Source organism: Colletotrichum siamense (assembly GCF_013390195.1).
Source record: "Colletotrichum siamense strain Cg363 chromosome Unknown KSG_Cg363_contig09, whole genome shotgun sequence".
NCBI lineage: Eukaryota > Fungi > Ascomycota > Sordariomycetes > Glomerellales > Glomerellaceae > Colletotrichum > Colletotrichum siamense.
The window spans coordinates 1,746,809-1,766,215 of NW_023501022.1; the positions used below are offsets into that span (position 1 = coordinate 1,746,809).

Genomic DNA, 19,407 nt, shown 5'->3' on the forward strand with positions numbered 1-19,407 from the left:
GGTCGGGGTGGCTGGCGGCGATGGCAGGCAGATGAGTTTTCTCCATTCACACAGTTACGCGAGGGCGGTTTCTCTGGGAAGTTAGGGAAATCGACGGCACTGGTGTTGAGTAGAGTCATGGCAGATGCCTGGAATACATTGTCTTTTGAAGTTCTACAAATAGGTTTCTCCTTTCGCGTCGTGATCTCGTGTCTGCCGCAGGAAGGTATCGACCGTGGAATCCAGTGTCATTTGAGGCTTCATCGCAAAGCCAATGAAGTGCCTAAGCTACAAAACTAATCGTGTTGGAACTTCCTCTGCATGGTGACTTGGTTAAGACTTCGAGAGCTTCTTGATGTTAAAGACCCCTATCATAATCTATGCTAGATGACACCATCAATACAGCCTGTCTATGTCTGATATTTGTACCAACTTGATTCATTTTCCCTTTGCATTTGCAATAATGATACCGGATGGACAACCTCCGAGGGCAAGTCTAGGAGTTCAATAGCATCAGCGTGAGAGCCGATGCTTTTGAGTATGAGAGGTTCTGGGGCGACTTGAAGGTCATGCCGAGTATGTTTATCAGCAACTCTCTGCCAACCATGTATAACACTTGGATTCAGCTTCAAATCCCATGTTCCACGCCACCCAATCCGAGTTTGACTAGTCTTTGCACGGTAGAAGAACTTGGAAGCTTCCCCCTTGCGACCATTCCAAATGACCATTGTATGTAGATGTGGCATTGAAAGTGCTGTCATAGCGGCATTCTCCAAGAGAGTTTGTATCTCGAGACTTCTTGTTTGGGTGAGCATCCTCGATGTAAGGGTCAAGGATCTCATATGGCTCCAGACCCAGTCTTGCTGGCATGACCGGAAGAAGTCCGAGGCTTCAACCATGAATGCAACGGAGAGCTTCTCAAGACTAAGACTTCTTTTGGCGAAGGCAGCATTGACCGCGGGCGATGTTACTCGGACTATGTCAGGTCTCCTAGTAACTTGTTGCCCATGTCGAAGTATGCTAATGTAATGTTCGTTGGTCTCTTCAAATACCGATATTTGCTTCAGTGTCTGTGGCAAATGTGATTCAATGAGGCTCAAGTATTCTGCATAGCGAGAAGTTAGTTAGTATAAGAAACAGGTATAAGCATAACATCTTACGAGAATCCCATATAAACTTCTGTTCCGACGCATCCCAAACTTGCCATGGCTCAAGAATCAATGACTGTAATCGGGGAAGGGCATCAAATAGAAACCCTAGGGCTGGGGGCTCAATATTTCTTCGGCACTGCCGACGGAGTATGAACCGTGTTGCGACCTTGACTTGAGGGAGGCTTTCTTTGAATTTCAAAAAATGAAGAGGCTCGAAAATTCGTAATAAACCCCATTCGTCTGGAGCACCGACCTGACGTCCATCTATCCAGCCATGTTTAGAGTCGTGAAAGAGTTGATTACCAGACTGTTTGGGTGTTAGATGCTCATGCTCGTCAACACCTCCAAAGTGAAGGTTCTTGAAATAATGCTCCTTATCACTCGGAGACTGAATGGAGAGCTCCAGCGTCAGCTCGGCTCCCTCTGTTACGGGCCATTGCGACAGGATGGAGAAAAGCTTCACGATTGCTCTGCGAACCACACGAATGTTGCTATCATGCCATGAACCACTTTCAAGGTTCGTACAACTTCGACATGTGTACGGCCTCAGGTCGATGTTTAGCCATAAACGTCGAACGAGCTGTGCGCGCCTCATACCAACCATCGTCTCCATATCATCCAAGCATGATGTTTGTAGTTTTAGCCGGCGAAAACTTTCCTTCTCCAGTGTAGCCTGCCACTCCCGACAAACAGAAGCGCAGGCGCCCCAACCAGAAGTTTGTCGTGCGAGAACTTCAAGTATCATATGCCGCAGTTCCGGTGGTAGAGAACTCCAGGCCGGGACGTATGTCGGTGAAGTAGCATGGAGCTTGGAGCCAGGCATCGGAGCGGGCTGAATCGACCCAGCCATGAGGAATGAATGAAGGCACTGGAGGATGAGCTGTTGGGCAGCAAATCATCGAATAAAGGAAACTCGAATCAGGAAGATACCTCAAGAGACTCGGCCTGGCGTAGATAATAATTCATGTGTTGTAGAATCGAGTTGTTGATCTGTTTTATCAAACGAATGTGTGAATGTGTGACGTTGAACGGTTGAAGGAGCCAAGCTGCAATCAAATGGTTTGAAGGTATTTAAATATCTGCTTCCCCTTCTGTGGAGTTTTTTGTGCTTTCTTACCGTCTATGAGCACGCCTCAATCAGCAAGGCAAAGACCGCAGCGGTACCCGCCCCCCACATTCCTAAACTCAAGTCAGGAAATAATATTAGAACTTGACTGAATAGCCCACAGGTTATTGGAAATGAGTCCAGTCTATGAAGAAATCTTAGGCTACAATCGAAAGTTGATTTGCGAAGCGGCGGCCGGGGACATAGCGCATGTCTGGTACGCTTCGAGCCATTCTGCAGAGCTCTCTTCTGGGGAACAGAATTAAACATGCCGTCACTGGTATATCTGCATTCAGCGCCATTCTATGTCTTGCTCTTACTCATCCGTCTCTGATACAGGGCTGGGTCAGAGGACCGGGCGGCGTGGCTTTGAGAGCCTTGACGTGGGTGTTGGCCCGCTTTATGCCTTCTGGCTTCTTTCTTATACTTTCGTGTGGCAAGATACTGCCTGCGGACACACGTTCTCGACTTTCGTATGACCCTGACGGGGAAATATGTGAGTCACCCCCGTCTTTCATATCTATTACCTTCGACTATCTTCGTCAAGTAGTGACTGACTATTCTTCTTTCCCTATTTGACCCATTATTTCAAAGTGCATAGGCTGTTGTGAGGGCTGAAGATACACCCAGTCATGCCTAATAATTGCCGCTGTTTCGGTATAAGTAATGAGTTTTGCTGTTCAGACGGGTAGTAGGCATAAACGACAATAGGGGTAACAAAGATGACGACAGCGACAAAGACAGGGACAAGGAAGATAGAGACATCATGGACGATAGAGACAGTAGGGACGACAGAGACGACAGGGAAGATAGAGAGAGCACTAGCAACAGGGACACCAGGAACGATAGGGTCAATAGATATTTGTATTAAATGAACTATGCGTCCTAATACAATAGTCATCCGCCCGGATGGCAAGACTCTAACTTATTTTTCTCGGCTATTTCGCCTGCAAGAACGCCACTATCCTCTTTTTCCCCCAGTCGTTACCTAATAGAGTCTTCTGTGAATTGTCGTTCCAAAGAGCTCGATGTGCACAAATCTCACGATGCTGACCATCTTTCCGCCGGCCGCTGACCATTTCTCCAGTCATCGTTTCACACCTAAAATAGCCCGTCTTCCAACATCTCGATCAAAACCTTGTTGACTGGTCCTTATATATTTAACCATACTTTCCGACGGCAATTATATCGGTCATTGTTTGTGCCTTCCGGGGTTGGACGTAAGCGGTCGTTGGCCTGGGTGTGGGTCGCTGGCATCCATCCCAGCCTGCTTCTCCATGCAGAGCCAAGCCAGTCAGAACAGCGTCATTGGCGGAGCGTATTTCAACTGGGGTCCTTTCGGTTGTACTGCATATGCTTGTCCCGGCCGATGAAGAGCTCCATCTGATTTGCTGCCTGGTTGTCCCGCAATTATTTACACGTTGGCACCGCGGACAGCTTACCGTCTTTCTCTCTTCCGCCTTGAACAGTCGTCAACACACCACGGCAAGCCGGCCAAAACAAACAACCTCTGTTGCAGCTCTTGAATGACTAACTCAGAGACGAAGACACAAAGATCGAAGATGAAATGTCACTTTTAAAGGATGACCTGAAACCACAACATGATGCAGCGGACGGATCCCTGGGAGAAAAGGATCTACAATACGGAGAGGGTTTCCCAGGCTTTGAGGATTCCTTGGTCAGAGAACCAAGTGAGTTTCAACAACTCATTGTGGCTGGTGAAGAACTGTTGTCAGAAACTGCTCGACGAGGCCAATTTCTCTCGCATCCGGTATTTTGGGCAGTGATAGGTTTGTTGACCCCGAGAAAGCGCACCGTTAAGTCGATAGGCCTATACTCATATCGGCATAGGAATTGGTCTGCAAGTATGGCTCGCATCCTAGACACAGACCTACCAGGAATTTCGATGTAGCAGGACATCATTAGCCGCCAATACACGCTTGCCACATGACGAGACAGATACTCGTACCGCAGCGGGGGGATATCGTCGATGATATGTAGTCTACAAGCGTCATCTTCATAAGGAGGACTAAGTGTTTCGGATGTCGCTGCAGTGGGATGCTCCTTTGAGCGCAGTAAAAGAATAGAAAAAGAGAAGCGGCTAGTTTTTTATCAAATCATACTCATGATCAAGCACGGCTCGTTGACGTTGTACTGTGACACTTCATGAGATTTTAGTAGACTAAGTGTCTACAGTAGAAGCTCAATCGTAGTTGCATGCTAAGAAAAACAAGATGATTATCTCCAATTGGAAACCAAGTGAGAAATAACGACCGCGCTCACATGAACTCGTGTAAGCACTCATTCGTAACCCAAGCTGAACCTGTACGGCCTATCAGGACAGTGAAATAAGTTGACGGGAAAAAGGCCCAGCGTATGGACGAATGAATCAAGAAAATCCGACTTTACCGTGGTGCCCCATGGGTCACTTGATGGCTACCACAAAGGTTGTTTAGGTATCTGACCCATTACCTGAGGTTGAAACACACACCATATTTCAAAAGCCCCTGTAGACTTCACTCTATGGCACACCTGCCGCTTCCGAATTCGCGAACATATCACATGGTGACCTCTTATAATTCACCCAATATGGTACAGCCATCTCCTTGCCCACCGAGATATGTATCTGACAACTCTGTAGTTAGCCCGCCAACTCATCTCGAGGGTCACCCGACCCGTCACACTCCCGCCTCGCACCCAGTCCATCATCACCTCACGAGGCATCCATGCAACCCCGATCTCTCCCGCCAACGTCCAAAGGCCAGCCAACGATTCTTACCTCGTCCCAGCCGCCCCCACCGCAGCGGAGCTTGACACGATGATGAACAACCTCCAAAAGAGCGAAGCGCACCCCGTCGTCGTGTACAGCGCCCTCAAGGCCTATGAGGCCGCCTTCAACGCAGACAAGCAAAAGATACTCGACGGCTTCAAGCAGCAACACATCGAGATTCGAAACAGTCACGACGCGATTGACAGGGTGCTGAATAAGCTTCAACGCCTGCATAATCGTGTGTACTACTGGGACGATAGAATCGACGATTGGATGGCCAAGATGGACGCCACACCTGTGCCGGAGCGTTTCGACTTTCGCCGGGTTTTGCAGGCGGGGCTTTGGATGCTCAGCGGCGGCACTGCTGTTTATGTATGGACATCATAGCGGGAGACGTATAAGCCTGGGGAGAATGAGTTGTGTCGTTGAGGGGAGACTTGTAGTCACGATGTTGTTTGTCTTGGTACAGGCACTCATCATCTGAACTGCACCGAGCACTTGTATAAGAGACCGCCTATCTTTCCTATGCTGGAGCGACTACTCTTCCTATAGCTATATTCTACTTTACTGTTCCCGTCGGCGCTTTTATTATCGCTATTGTCGTTCTCGTCGTTGTCGTCGTACTGTTGTCGTTTTTTTTCAACGTCATCATTACTATTACTGTTGTCGTTATTATTACCGTCATCGTTACTATCGTTGTCGTTATCACTGTCGTCGTCGTCGTCGTCTTTATCGCTATTGCTATTACTACTATCGTCTTCGATAGCGGTAATTAAGTACATAGGAAACACAGCCGCGAAGACGTAGGAAAACCAGTCGGTCCCTTGCATATAAGCAGCAAAAGACATTGTCTCCTCTCATGGTGGTTTTGGGCTCCAGGCCGATTCACGTACCAACTTTGGCAATGCCTGATACATCAAGAAGCAACACAGCACACTGAGTGCTGGACCTACACACTCAAGACTGTAGTCAAAATGCGTGGCCCCAGAACGCCAAAACCTATTTTCAGCACCGAACAAAAGACCCATAGCTGATCTTCTCTGGCGAATGAGGTTCGTTTTCGGGCAGAGATAAACAATGATTCAGGGCATGGTTATCTTCAACGCGAAACGTCCCGAAAGGGTCCGCAATCTATCCGTGTCAGCACTACGTCATCGCCCGGACCTCACCGCTCCAAGATCCAGGGACGAAGAAAATTGCGATGCATGGTTTATGAACAGAATGGTAATGCTCGATATTGTATGTTCTATGGCAGTCTATGCTCATGATAGATAGCTCATCTCTTTGCTGACCCAGCTGCTGTGCGTGTGTCGGTCTGATGGTTTCCCATCTCATCTTAGGTATTCTGTAGCCAATTGCAGATTCTCGGTGACTTGATGCAACCCAAACCTAAAGCTTCTTTCCTCGTCTCAATGTAACCAGTCAACGAACGCCGTCCCGATGAACTATACAGATCTCGCTTTTCTTTTTCTCTTGTAGTCTTAACTCCTCGCTGCAAACCCGACGGCTCCTCATGGCCGCCGGTGGTATATGATACAAAACCCGCCAATTATTTGGCGGGAGGCTGGGTAGGCTTTGCGGAATGACGTCCGCAACGATGAGGGTGCTTCGGCGACTTGATGGAGCAATGGTCGGCCGCATCCTCGGGAGCACGGCGGCCGTACTTCTTGGTGACCTCGCAGTATTCCCTGTCAGGACCCATCCACTCGCGCAAGTGGCGGTACAGCTGGCAGCGGTAGTGACCACACTTGCGGCAGTAGACCTGCCCCTTCAGGCGCATGCCCTCAAGAGGGTGAAGTTGGCTGTGACCCTCAGTAGTGGGTGTGGAAGTTCCCGAGCTGGACTGCGGGACGCGGCGACTGGCGAGGTAGAAAGCCCACTCCAAGTCGTTGGGTCCGTCACGGTGGGACGACAATGGAACACTGCCGTGCATGCGACGGTGGATATCGTAGAAGTGGCTGTTGGTCAGGCCCAAGCATGCACTATCCATAGGATCGAGATAGTCCATAATGGTGTAGTGAAGCTCAATGGGAAGATCAAAGATATCCATACGAGCCGAGGGCCGGTGGGTGCGTGGTGGCGGCTCGTACTCCATGACCGAGTAGGAGCGGCGTGGGGGCGGAAGAGGAGGCCGGCGAACCTGGGGAGGATGCGGCGCATTCTTCATCTCTGTTGCTGGAAGCTCGCCCTGCTCGGGAACAGAGGAGATGGAGCTTGAGTTGGATGTAGTAGATGTCTGCGACTCCATAGGAGGAGCAGGGTAGGGCGAAGCGTTGGGCGCAGGACTGCCCTGCGACGAGGCAACGGGTGAGTCGGTAATGGACCAACCGCGACGGGGAGTGCGCCAGCCGCCGCGCTTCTTGTGAAGCTCGTCCTTGATGGCCTGGTGCTGGCTGATCTCCTTCATCATGGCATGGCGCTCTTCGCGGCTCATCATCTTGTCCTCCTGGTTAGATGCAATGCTGCTGGCAAGAATCATACGGGCCAGGGAAGCGACGTTGTCGTCGTGAGTGGGAGCGGCGTGGCCATTTTGGCCGGGGCCTGGGGACAGGACTTCGACCATTGTGAAAGGGCTCTGTGTAACAACGGAAGAGAGGATGAGGTGTCGCCGACGGCCCGAAGTGGGCAACTATTCGACGATGGCTTGGATGGTAATGTGAGGGGTTGGCAGCGACCAACCGCGTTGAAGGTCGGTGGTCTCGTGATGCGAGAGGGGTCGTTCTCGAAGGCGGATGAATTCACCTATGAGGTGAGGGGAACGAAGTGGTCGTCGGGTAAAGGTTCGTGGGATCTTTGTCGTTGTGCTCAGGCTGAGGGGGACCTATGTTCTCGGACTCCCTGGGTACTGGCGAGCTGTTTCGGTTCAGGTGATATCGATGTTGAGGCTGGGCGGGCCAATGTCGTAGAGTGATGTAGTTGGTAAGCCGGATTGCCTCAATAGCAAGTTCATGAGTTGCGTATGAACCGTTGAAGACGGGGCCGGGCGAGGTTCGTTAGATATTTAAGGGTACGTCAAAGGCAGAGTGACAGGACCCTGAAGAGGCAAAGTCGGGTGCTGATCAGTTGTGTGTTCTTTTAAGGAAGAAGAAGAGACGGGAAGCCCTGGGAGGAAAAGAGGGTGTGCGGTCGCGGTAGCGGTGGTAGTGGTGTGATGGAGCAAAGACTGGACTGGACCTTTGACCGACCGGCGCGCGAAAGGAAGAGCGTGAAGTCACAGGTACCGGGACATGGCCGCGAGGGAAAAGGATGCGCTGCTGGGGACTAGTCAGGCCAAGAGAGCGCAAGCAGGGCACCAGTGAGTAATGGTAGGCCAGATTAGCGGTGGGGATTGGGGGTCCAGAGTGTCACTGGCAACGCTGCGAGCTGCAGGCACTACGCCATAGTTGCCAAGTACGGCAGTAAAGTGGCCCCCTCGGCCTAGCGCCTTCCAGTGCCTCCCCTGATAACCTAGCGGGTAGCGCGAGGCACGACTGCTATTGCTGGACATTTGGCTGAAGCTGGCGCTAGGTATTCCCGGCCTGGGGGTCCTCGCCTCGCACTGCTCTCTTGCAGCTGCAGCACTCTTCCGAACGTCTTTTTTCTCTGTTTCCCTCGGTGACTGGCCCCTTCATCTCATGGCAGCTCGAAAAATGGGGAATTCGGTCATTGGCATCCTCGCGCGAATCATGGAGCATAACGTCCAATAACACATTGAGCAATAATGTCGACAATCCTCGCAGAAAAACACTGGAGAAGATGGAGATAGCTGACACCGGACTCCAGCTCTGTAACCGACCAAATCGCCCCTCGAGCCACTCAGCTTGCGCAGACACGCAGACAGGGCCTGCTGGAGGGTCTTTGACTTGCCTCTGTCCTCCACAAGTCCACCCATGGGTGAGGTAAGGTACGCCGCTGAGGTACGAGGTGACGGCGAACGGACGGATTCTCAGCGACGGCGCAAACCTCGAGAGGTACCGGTACTTGGCCGGCTACTTTCGTCATAGGGTCTCGCAGACAGGAAGGTGAGGGTGTACCAACCGGTGGCGGTCACCGACGAAGGACAGCAAGCAACGTGCTGTGCTGTAGGGCAGTTCCGCAGCACCAACTCTGCGAATCGACAGATCCGAGAACAACGCTCGGCGCGTCGGAAGAACGAGAGACATGCGACTTTCTCACCACCTCACACTCGACACAACTGATATCGACGCAAGCCACGCCTGTCCGTCGACGAATCGACTCTCTGTTTTCAGATCATGCCCTCCATCACCCCTCGTTTCCCTCTCAAACCACCTTTCTTTTCTGCCGACCAAGCAGCGCCTGGCGGGTGAGATGCGCGACACGACAGGGTGGTTTGAGGCCTGGCATGCTGTGATAGGTCTTGTGTCGTCTGCTTGGTGTTCTGGAACTGGCCAGACATCAATGGCATGCAGCTACAACGCATGGAAACACCGTTATCGATGCGATAGAAGCATCAACACCCACACGATTGCTAACGGCGGCCCGCAGACTTCCACCAGAGTCTAATTGCAGCAAAGACCAGAGATTCTCCCATCTTCCCTTCCTTCGTCCATTGCAACCCAACAGGGGATGCCACACCGTCTGTCAGACATCCGGTTGGCGCCCTCGACTGATCTGATCTCCTGTCACCGCCCAACGCAGGTCTAATTTTCAAGGCGCTGTATCTGTCGAGAATGATGATTCTTGCAACCACCAAGGGCTAGATCATGAACTCGGGCATGCAGAGCCGAAGCAAATCAGAGCTCAGCACCCCAGCCAGGCCGCTGTTGTTGTAACGCGGGGAAGCAAGACAGGTCTCATCCTGGGAAACATGGTCTCATGACCTCCAAAAACATGCCAGTAAGGCTACCATCGTTACACAGCTCTCAGCTATCATATCACCGCACCAAGCATACATTCGCCCATTGGCGTGCCATAGACAGAGGATGGCGTTGGGGCATAGCAACACCAGACGGCGGAAAACAGGGCGCTGCCTTCCACGGGATCGACAGCGTCATGCTCTGTGGTGCACTGGTCGTACAGCTGCACCATCCGTGAATACCACCCAACGTGTGGGGGGACCACAGAAGCGGTGGCGCTTCTCTTCCATTCCAATCGTGACCTATCGTTGCCTGCCTCATCCAAGGGATTCTCCAGTCTACCCCAATCTCCGCTATGGAAAATCGCAGCGAAATCTCCTACCCCAGCTTTTCCACGCGCATCGGCTCGACGGCCGTTCACGATATGACGATGCCCCACGGCACGTCACCGGCCCTGCAAAGAGGGTCCAACTCCGGAGGAGCTTCCAACGGGCGGCCGGGAACCACAAGTCAACGAAGCTTGACCTTGGAAGAAACGTGGACGAACTTCTGCCCTGGGCTGCCTTCTCGGATGGTGGAAACGCCGCCTATTTCGCTGATCTGATCTGGCGCATCCTTCCCAGGCCACGTTCCCTCCATCGGCGCACACCGATCAGGCCAGCACAGGACCGAAGAAAATATGCGTAACCTCATGATCTGATCTCGCCCCTCACTGCCGTTTCCAGCAGCTGTGAGGGTTCCGGCGGCGCTCAGCATCAAATGTGGCACACACATGCCGCGTTTTTGCGCCTTGAATCTTGATGCGGGCGGGGAGATCTCGTAGAAGTCCCGGAGAGCACAATCCCGTTCAATCAGATCAACATTCTGCGCCGATACTTTTTCGGCGTCGTTTGTTTTCGACAACCATCTCGAGAGTCGGTGCTCTTCGTTCTCTCCGAAGAGGGTGTGAAAGCCGTCAATGTCGGCGCCGGCACCGGCACCAGGACATCGTATTGCTCTTACTAACCACCACCACTAACAAGCCGGTCCCAACGCTCAGGGTCTTCCTGAATAGTTGGAGGGGGTAACTGCAACCACAAAGTCTAAGGCGCCTCGAACCGTGGGATGGCCCTAAGCTACTTTGCGACTCGCGCCCATCCGCTGTGACGACGTCCCATCCGTATTGAGCTTACGGTATGCTCATCCAGAGCTGTCCGGCCGGGAAGTGACGCTTCTTCGCCAACTAGTCCGATTGGCAAAAATGTCAAAGATGTCAGATCGAGGTGTGCGAATCGAGTGAGCGAGGTTGAGAGAAAAGATCATCAGGGTCCTGCGGTTTTTGGGCGTTACGGGGACTGACGTCGCCACAATGACATACGACAAATGGGGGACTTCAATCTGTGGGACCCATCTCAACCGCAATTGTCCATTCACGAAGAGCCACGCTGAAGGACGCTGCAGAACGACGTCTGGTCATTAATGCTGCAGAACTCTGATACCATCAAGTTTTGAGCAATCTCATTGAGACATAATCTAGTCAGCCGCTCTAAGCGTACGTAGCACGTGAGCTGCTACCCTCCCACTGGGGTTGATATTGGCATGGCTTAGATCTTATGGCTCAGATGGGGGAATGGAAAGGCGCATTTTATATGGCATTTCCGCTTGTGCAGGGATGGCACACCGAGATTATTCAATGCGCCTCATTCGTCGGGCGGTGAAGACCACAACAAATAAACAATCCAGCACAGCAACCGAGGAATATAGTAAAGAACGAGAAATGAGGCACAGAAGAGAGCTTCATGATGTTATCGTGTTTCTTGTATACCATCAAAACTCCGGCTGTTGTAAATCCGATAGAATAGACGTACATTGACCTCCGTTCGCCGTCGATGACCGACTTTTCGAAATGCATTACCAACAGACGTGCTTCATCCTCCCGGCGTGCTTGCCATCCAATTTATATACCGTGCATGATCCGTCCTGGCCGCATTCAACCCCTATCGTTAGACGGGCGACCTGCTCTTGAGCCTCGTAGTCCGTCTTCCCTGGGCGGACGATCCTGCTTTTCGGGAAGAGGTTGACGGCTTGCCACAGGACCACTCTCTGAGCCCTTCTCCTTAGCGGTCTCTGGCCCTGGAGCCTCTGACCTGCGCTTCTTTTAGGCCTGTCGACTCTGAACATTCACCGCTTAGATAGCGACCCAGATGAGCATGATGACGACATCCATGCCCTTGCCCTCGCCGCCGTCGTACTTATAGGACCACATGCCGTCCTTCTTTTCATCCCAGTAGGCACCCGTGGCGCTGTGCATGCCGCGGCGTCCGACGTGAGGCTTGCCGTCGGTACCGGTAGTCTCGGCGCTCGTGGAGATGTGCGGCTCCTCGGAGTTGGCGGTGGTGCCCTTGGACTTGTTCAGGGAAGAAGTAGGAACGAGGTGCTGAACGATCGTAGAGTTGCAAGCGAATTTATAGGCAGGGGCTGATCCGCCTTGGGGAGTGGACTCGGAGATGACAGCCTTCAGGACGGAGGACTGTTGCCATGGTGGTTAGATTTCGGCTGGATCGTCCCCGAAAAGGGGCTTGGGAGGAGGGGAAGGAGCCTACAATGATTGCACTATTCCATTGCTCGGTCTTCGCATGGTCGTAGAATTCCGCAGATCCAATTGCTGATTGGCAAGCCTGGCCATTGTGTCAGTTACTGTTGCTATTCCCAAGTGGCGGTAAGGCAGGCGCTCGTTGCGCTGCTCGAATGCTTACATCGGTAGCGATCTGCTTAAGGCGGTTGAACGCAACAGGCTAGATGGCAAGAGTCAGTGACAGTTCCCAGATGCAACATTGGAAGCCAATGCGGCGGGGTAGCCAACGTACGGGCGTAGCGGTCGTGGGTGCGGCAGACATTGTGATCGGATGTTTTGTTGATTCCGGGAAATCGGTGAGACTATTGACGGAAATTTCGTGATGATTGGAAGTCACTTGTGTCGATGTCAGCGTTGCTTGAGACGGCCAAGTTTTTCAGTCTGGTGGTGCGGTGTTTACCGGTGTAGATGTGGATGCGGTGGTGTTGTCAGTTGCGGAATAAGGCGAAAGATGAGGCTCCTCCACAAAAAGTTAAGGCGTCCCGTGTTGTGATGCGCAGCCCGATGCAAGCGCCTCGCGTCGCAACACGGGCCGTCCGGTCTGGCGCAGCTGCCGCAGGCCGGTGCGCGGGGCAACGGGTCACGTGCGACGCACTCTAGCCACCATCGTTAGTCATCATGCAGAGAGCGCAGCTTGCAGATGGCCCCTGCTTGTGGCTGAACCAATCACCAGCTTCGAGGTCCGCACGTGTGGTTTCTGCAGCAGTGATCCATGGCTCGTAGCTGTGGCTGGTGGAGAGCTCTAGCCGTGGCAGGCCAAGCGTCACAGGTTCTGCGATGGAGCTTTAAGGGAGGCAAGAGGGGCCGTGGTTCCTGCGTTGCGTCTCCGTCGCATCGAACAAGCTTTCAAGCGGGTTCTTTCTCTCGGTTCGGTTAGGTTACAGGTCTCTGCTCTTTTCTTCTCTTTTTCTTAAACCTTCACATTCCATTCATTGAACTCTCAATCTCCGATAACGACAGACCTTTGTACTTGGGTTCAGACGAAATTTCGAAAAGCTTGGCTCAATTGACGTTGTTTTCGTCACACGAATACGGGGCGCCTCGAACACAAGCGACAAAAGCCGTTGTTATCCAACACCGAGTCCGAGCTCGAACGCACGCTAAACCAGCCCAGCCTCGCCGACGTCGAGCCGCGAAAATCAACTTCACCTCGTACGATCGCGATACGCATCGCTGCCAGAAGATCTTCAATTAGGGGAAAGCAGACACAACAACCTCCAAAATGTCGAGCCAACCTCTCCTCCAGACTGCGCCGGGTATGTCCACTTATAACACAATTCCTACCTCTCGGGCATACCACCGCCGCGAAAGACCCAATCGTCGTGACCTCCAGCTAACCACCGCCGCCCTCGATCCAGGCAAGCGCATCGCCCTCCCGACGCGCGTCGAGCCCAAGGTCTTCTTCGCCAACGAGCGCACCTTCCTCTCGTGGCTCAACTTCACCGTCATCCTCGGCGCCCTCGCCATCGGCATGCTCAACTTCGGCGACCGCCCCGCCTTCATCAGCGCCTTCCTCTTCACGGGCGTCGCGATGCTGACCATGATCTACGCCCTGGCGACGTATCACTGGCGCGCCAAGTCGATCCGCGTGCGCGGCCAGGCGGGCTTCGACGACCGCTTCGGCCCTACCTTCCTGGCCATCATCCTGCTGCTGGCCGTCGTCGTCAACTTCGTCCTGCGCATAACCTACTCCTCCAAGGAGTCGAAGCACTAAGCACGACCAGCCGTTGCGGAAAGCAAAACGTTGAAAAACAAAAGGGGGGATGCTTCGTATCGACAGGCCCAGGGTGTCGTTGCTGAGTCGCGTGAGTGGTGATTACGACGAGCCAATGTAGGCCAGGAGGGTAGCAGACGTTGGAGCGCTCGCTTCTGCACCTCGACGAGTGTGATTGCTTCGGAGTTGAGGGAACATCTGTGTTGCTCGCGTAAAGTGAACGATGTCAAAGTCTGCGCGAGCAGACAGGTAAAAAAAAGTGCATTGTGACCATGGAGTACAGGTACCAGGAGAGTGCATCAGTCCGTTCCAGCGCTGTGTAATTATCTAGCAAAATATTCTCTTTTTTCGTATCTTGCGTCTGTCTGCAATTCCTCTGACTTGGGTATCAAACCGTGAATGTCCCTTTTCTCTGTCCTAACGCCCAAAGATGCAATGATGTACATGGTGCCGCCCAGCTTCTAGCAGCCTCTCGACCGCTGTGGAAACCTCTTCTGCCACCTGGTCTCCCGCCTTTTGGTTCCTGGTGTATTTATGCGTCGGTGGCTGCTGCCTGACCTCCCTACGTCTCATTGGTTTGCTGCGTGACGCCCTCCTGGGCCTTCAGCTCAGGCATGGGCTCTAGGGAGAGGAAGATGCTGAGTGACTTCGGAGTTCCTTTCTTCGGCTGCGGCATCACCGCCTTCTCGAACCGGCTCTCCATGACCTCGAAGTCGTCGTCGTCGTCCGTGTCGTTGCCTGCTCCCCCGCCGTCGAGCATAGTCTCCTCCACGACCTCAGCCTTGGGCGGCAGCTCGTACATCTTGTTGTACTGGTACCACCGACCTCCGTCCTCTTCCGCCACGATGCGCTTCACCTGCTCCGAGATGGTGATCATCTTTCCCACCTCGCCGGGCCTGGCGTACAGGAGCACCGCCCGTTTCCTCGCGTCCCCGTCGTTCTTGCGCAGGTGCAGCAGCAACCAGGTCACACGCTTGTGAATCTTTGTCGAGGAGATGGTGAAGGCGGGCAAGATGTCGTACTTGGTTTTAAGCTCGGCAAGGAGGGCGTCGTGAGGTGCGGGCGTTCCAGAACCGGCCGGAGACGGCTTGTTCTTCTTCTTCTGGTCCTCCGACTCGACCATGATGGGTAGTTTTCTCTTCTTGTCGCCTCGAATACCCGCGGCGGTGTCCTTAAGCCCGTCCTGCATTATCGATATCTTCCAGCATGATAAGTCCGGGCTTCAATGCTTCGTCGTCGTCGTCGACGTTTGCGCGGGGTCCGATGTGGTTTGTCGACGGTGTCAGTCCGGCGAAGGATTAATGGCAATGAAAATATGCGGCGGGCTGAAATCTAAGTCACAATCTTATCGGATAAGAAGCTTTGACCAGGCATCTAGATTCGGAGCCGAAAACCGATCAGACGGCCGAACGACATCGATTCGGCATTTACATAAGCCATCCCAATCGTCTAAGTTGTCAAACCACATTGTAAACTCCCTCCAGCAACGAGCCTTTCGATTCTATGCCGCGCACCGTTCGGTTCTCTTCTAGCATCCAAATCACGTCGAACGTCACAATCTGTGCCACGCAGATCTCGTGATATAACACGTGATCTACAAATCATTGATCTACTCTTCGAACACGAGCTTTCTGCCGTGGTCGGGGACGCTTAGCGTTCCGCGGAAGCAGGAAGACTTCACCCAGACGAGCGGTGCCGTCCATTCGTTGTGGGTCGTGGCTTTTCGACTTCACATGTTTGATGTGGCCTGTGCAGAAGCACGACTCATCTTGCAATGCGCTATGGTTTTGATTCGCTGGGCGCTAGTTTGGGCGTAACCGCTTGCAGCCACTCGCAGACCCCAGGAAACCGACATCGAGATGCCGAGAATGGGGATGACCCAGGATGGGCATTCGATAAACCCGAGCTGGCCGTGAAGGTCAAAAGGGTAGTTGCGGTGCAAAACGTCCCGCATCGACAGAAGTTTGTCTCGCGGACTGAATCATGAACTAAACATCGTCTCGTCATTTAGCAGATTCCAAGAGGGTCTCCCCGAGATTCCAAGCTTCCGAGATGCAGCATGCCGGCCGAGCTGCAGAGCTGCGGTCACATCGATCCGTTTCGCCCAGGAAAGCCAGAAGGCGCCATTCGGCTCCCGGGATGGGGCCTGATGCGATATCGACGTCTCTGCTAAAGGCAGGGATGTGCAGCAATAAGCGGGTACTTGAGCTGTCGCGACCTTGGCCGGTGAGCCGGAGCAATTGGATGTTGCTTCCGCGGAGGGTCGCAGCATGCCGGGGCGATTGGATTGGTTTATTGAACAGAACTTGGGGCATCTCAGCGAATGGCACTTGGCGGGACTTGTACCTCGCTAGCAATCTTCAGGTCTGAAACCAGAAATGGCAAAAGGCAAAAGCTGGGCACGTCGGGTGGCGTGGCGCATTTCAAGCGGCCACCCATGGTTTTAGCGCGTGTCGAACCCACCCACCCGTCCTTTCAGTCCTCGCGTGCGTGGCCTCGGCCGTCATCAGGGTCGCAGGGCGTCCCGAAGAACTGCGAGATGCGAGGCCTCAGAGGCTTATGGAGGATCAGAGTGTTTGATGTCAGGTTGCCTTCAAAGGACGGACGGGTTCGATTGCGAAGCGAGGAGGAGAAGGCGGCGAAGAACGGCAGTGGAAGCATAAGAAGCAATGCAGAAGCATGGCCGTCCCTTGCTGTTTAAGGGTCCAGCTTTCATGTCATCCCAGGTGGTTCCCAAATCGCTGGGCTGCGGCTTCATGTCGGCTGGCTGGGGGAAACTCTGATGCTGATGGGGTATTTGGAAGTCGGTGTCTGTTCTGTCGTGGACACTACCTTAGACCGCATCTTCAAGCCCAGCCGGAATGGCAGCGCCGCTATCCAGACGAATGAGGTGCGAGTCCGCCAAGTCGGACGTGGAGAAGAAGGACGTGGCGGTGGGAGCGAACAACAACAGACTGTTGTCAACAAATAAAGGATTTCTTTAGTTGTTTGCATTCGTCAGAGAAAGGAAAGACGGTCAGGTCATTTTGGGTCTTGTTGAATTGATGGGAAAATGCGCCAGCCGACGCCATTGCCTCTCGCGGATGTCAACAACACGGGTCCATGGAATTGACGGCGGGAAGCGCACCTCACATCAAGCAAGCAACACACTGATGTCGTTGGCAGGAGCAGACAGGCCGGAGAAGCGTGGACGCGCGCACTGTCGCTTTAGCGTTGAAGTCGCTGGAGGCCCCGACCCCAGCGGAAGGGGACTAATTAACAGCAGAAGCTGGAGGCATTCGGGTTCATTCCCACGCCTCTAGGTTCCTTAGCTCTCTGACTTTTTATGTTTACCACACCCCAAGGTCAAGGAGAGAGACATGGCAACACACCACGAGCTTTCCCCGGCTCCTCCTCACTAAGGAACCTTACTGCCGCCCTAAGCAGGTTGGGTAAGTCGGCTTGGGTAAAGTACTTACGGGCAGTGAAAGTGAAAGTCAGAGTGAGGGTTGTTAGTCAGGTTTGTCGATAAGACACTTGTTGAAACCCTTACAAACAAAACATGATTGAAGTAAGGTAGATCGACAGCAAGGCCTGTTGTTTATGGCGCAAAGACGAGCGAGAGCACGAGCGGGCCGTGTCTTTTCGTCAGATGCTTCATAGTGTTTTCCTCGCTCATCCGCCCTCACCTCCGCTCCGGATTTCCTCTGTGAATCTCTTTCACACATTTCCATCTTCCCCGTCCGCTATCACCAGAAGAAAAGGGGAATCCCTCCAGGTAAATCTCCACTGCAGCTGTGTTGTGTCCCGTATCTTGGGCGCCCACCCTCTGTCCCGTTCTATTTTCGGGGCGGCGATAAAACACGCAGTGCAGCGTAGCCAACGACCCGGCTGCGAGTTGCTACAGACCGAGTTCCCCCGTCCGTCTCATCATCCATCCATCAGACACTCAAGACAGACAGGCCAGACACGGACGCAGACACAGACAGAGCGGGAGCCGGGAGGAACAGCGTGCGTCCCATCTCGGGGTCTTTGAGGGTCCCCTCTGACTTTTTTTTCTTTTTCCTTTTTTCTAGATCCCAGATACCCTTTCCGAGTTCAGTGCGCTGCCGCTGTCGCTGTCGCCGTCGCTGTCTTCGCCGTTGCCGACGTTCTGCTTTGCGTCGTCTAGCATCTGGATACGGCGCATCCACGCCCTCGCTCTGACACGTCCACTATCGGCCTTTCTCTCGCAACAGAGCGGCAATCAAGAAGGACCTGACTCTTTCACGCTCACATCGAACTGTCCGGGTGTCTTTTAGGTTGTGTCGATATCGGGTCTGGCTCCCTGGCGTCGTGTCCTGTCGTTGTGGTGCCCTGTCCTGTTTGCCAGTCCTGGCCGGAGCGTCCTGTCGTGTTCCCCACCCCTGCTTTCCTGGGCTGCACCTGCCTGGTTGTTGCTTCCCCTCCCTGGGTTCCCTCGCCTTCTTTTCCCTGGCGGCGGTGTCCTGTCTCTGGGTCAGACCAAACAAGCGCATTCCCTCGTTCCCTCCTGCTGTCTCCCAGCGGGCCAATCAGAAGCAGCAGCCGCAGCACAATCCTTATCCACACCACCCACACCTCACACCCCCGTCTCCATTTTATGCCCCCCCTTGCATTCAATTCACAAATTGCCTTTTCCTAGTCAGTCGGTCCCTCACATCATCATCTGTGCCATCTGCACCATCAGCACCGCAACCACCGCGCCGCGCGAAAGCACCACCGACCACAGCACCAACGTAACAGCAGCAGCAGCTCTGGCACCCACAATTTGTGCAGAAACAGAGCCAGAGCGTAGTCAATCAGCGACACACAAACCACCACAGGCCAAGGCCAACCAACCCAGTGTGCCAATCCGCGGACCGCAGCAGTTGGAACCCGGGCAGTCACCCACTGGAGTCTGGAAGTGTGCCCACCAGGTATCCAACCGTCACAGTCCCGCCGCCGTCCACCTGGGCCGTCGCTGCTGTCCATCCATCCACTCATCCATCCCACCGCCCTCTTTCTTCGCGGTGGCCGTCGTCTCTTTTGGCTGAGGTGCTGTTATCGACGGTCGGTTCTGGTACCTGCTCGCTGTACACTGCAGTTACCTTACTCTGGCCCCCCAGGATCCACGGCCCACCCGCACTCGCAATCACTCCCCCCAGAGAGGCCAATTTCCCACCCAAACCTGCGCACGTCGCCCGCCCTTCCAGAAGAGCAACGCAGAGCGCCAAAGACGAGACCTCCTGGGTTCCTGCTCCCCCCCGCCGGCTTCACCTTATTCTTGTTGTTGCTCCTT

At 53.5% G+C, this 19,407-nt stretch overlaps 5 protein-coding genes across 5 annotated transcripts; 2 read left to right on the top strand and 3 right to left on the bottom strand.

The window, feature by feature from the left end:
* Positions 1-4,824: 4,824 nt before the first annotated feature.
* CGCS363_v013185 (uncharacterized protein) lies at positions 4,825-5,392 on the top strand (the record flags this gene model as incomplete). Its single annotated transcript, XM_036645034.1, has 2 exons — positions 4,825-4,827; positions 4,877-5,392. 2 exons carry the CDS (start codon positions 4,825-4,827, stop codon positions 5,390-5,392), a joined length of 519 nt encoding a protein of 172 aa, XP_036489967.1.
* Positions 5,393-6,554: 1,162 nt separating this feature from the next.
* On the bottom strand, positions 6,555-7,568 carry CGCS363_v013186 (uncharacterized protein; the record flags this gene model as incomplete). The annotated part of the gene is made up of 1 exon (XM_036645035.1): positions 6,555-7,568. The coding sequence occupies one exon, from the start codon at positions 7,566-7,568 to the stop codon at positions 6,555-6,557; it is 1,014 nt and encodes a 337-aa protein (XP_036489966.1).
* A 4,400-nt stretch (positions 7,569-11,968) lies between these two features.
* Positions 11,969-12,677, bottom strand: CGCS363_v013187 (uncharacterized protein; the record flags this gene model as incomplete). The annotated part of the gene is made up of 4 exons (XM_036645036.1): positions 11,969-12,310; positions 12,384-12,458; positions 12,537-12,575; positions 12,648-12,677. The coding sequence occupies 4 exons, from the start codon at positions 12,675-12,677 to the stop codon at positions 11,969-11,971; spliced, it is 486 nt and encodes a 161-aa protein (XP_036489965.1).
* Positions 12,678-13,637: 960 nt separating this feature from the next.
* Positions 13,638-14,129, top strand: nrf1 (Vacuolar transporter chaperone 1; the record flags this gene model as incomplete). The annotated part of the gene is made up of 1 exon (XM_036645037.1): positions 13,638-14,129. One exon carries the CDS (start codon positions 13,638-13,640, stop codon positions 14,127-14,129), a length of 492 nt encoding a protein of 163 aa, XP_036489974.1.
* A 562-nt stretch (positions 14,130-14,691) lies between these two features.
* Positions 14,692-15,318, bottom strand: CGCS363_v013189 (uncharacterized protein; the record flags this gene model as incomplete). Its single annotated transcript, XM_036645038.1, has 1 exon — positions 14,692-15,318. The coding sequence occupies one exon, from the start codon at positions 15,316-15,318 to the stop codon at positions 14,692-14,694; it is 627 nt and encodes a 208-aa protein (XP_036489973.1).
* Positions 15,319-19,407: the final 4,089 nt, after the last annotated feature.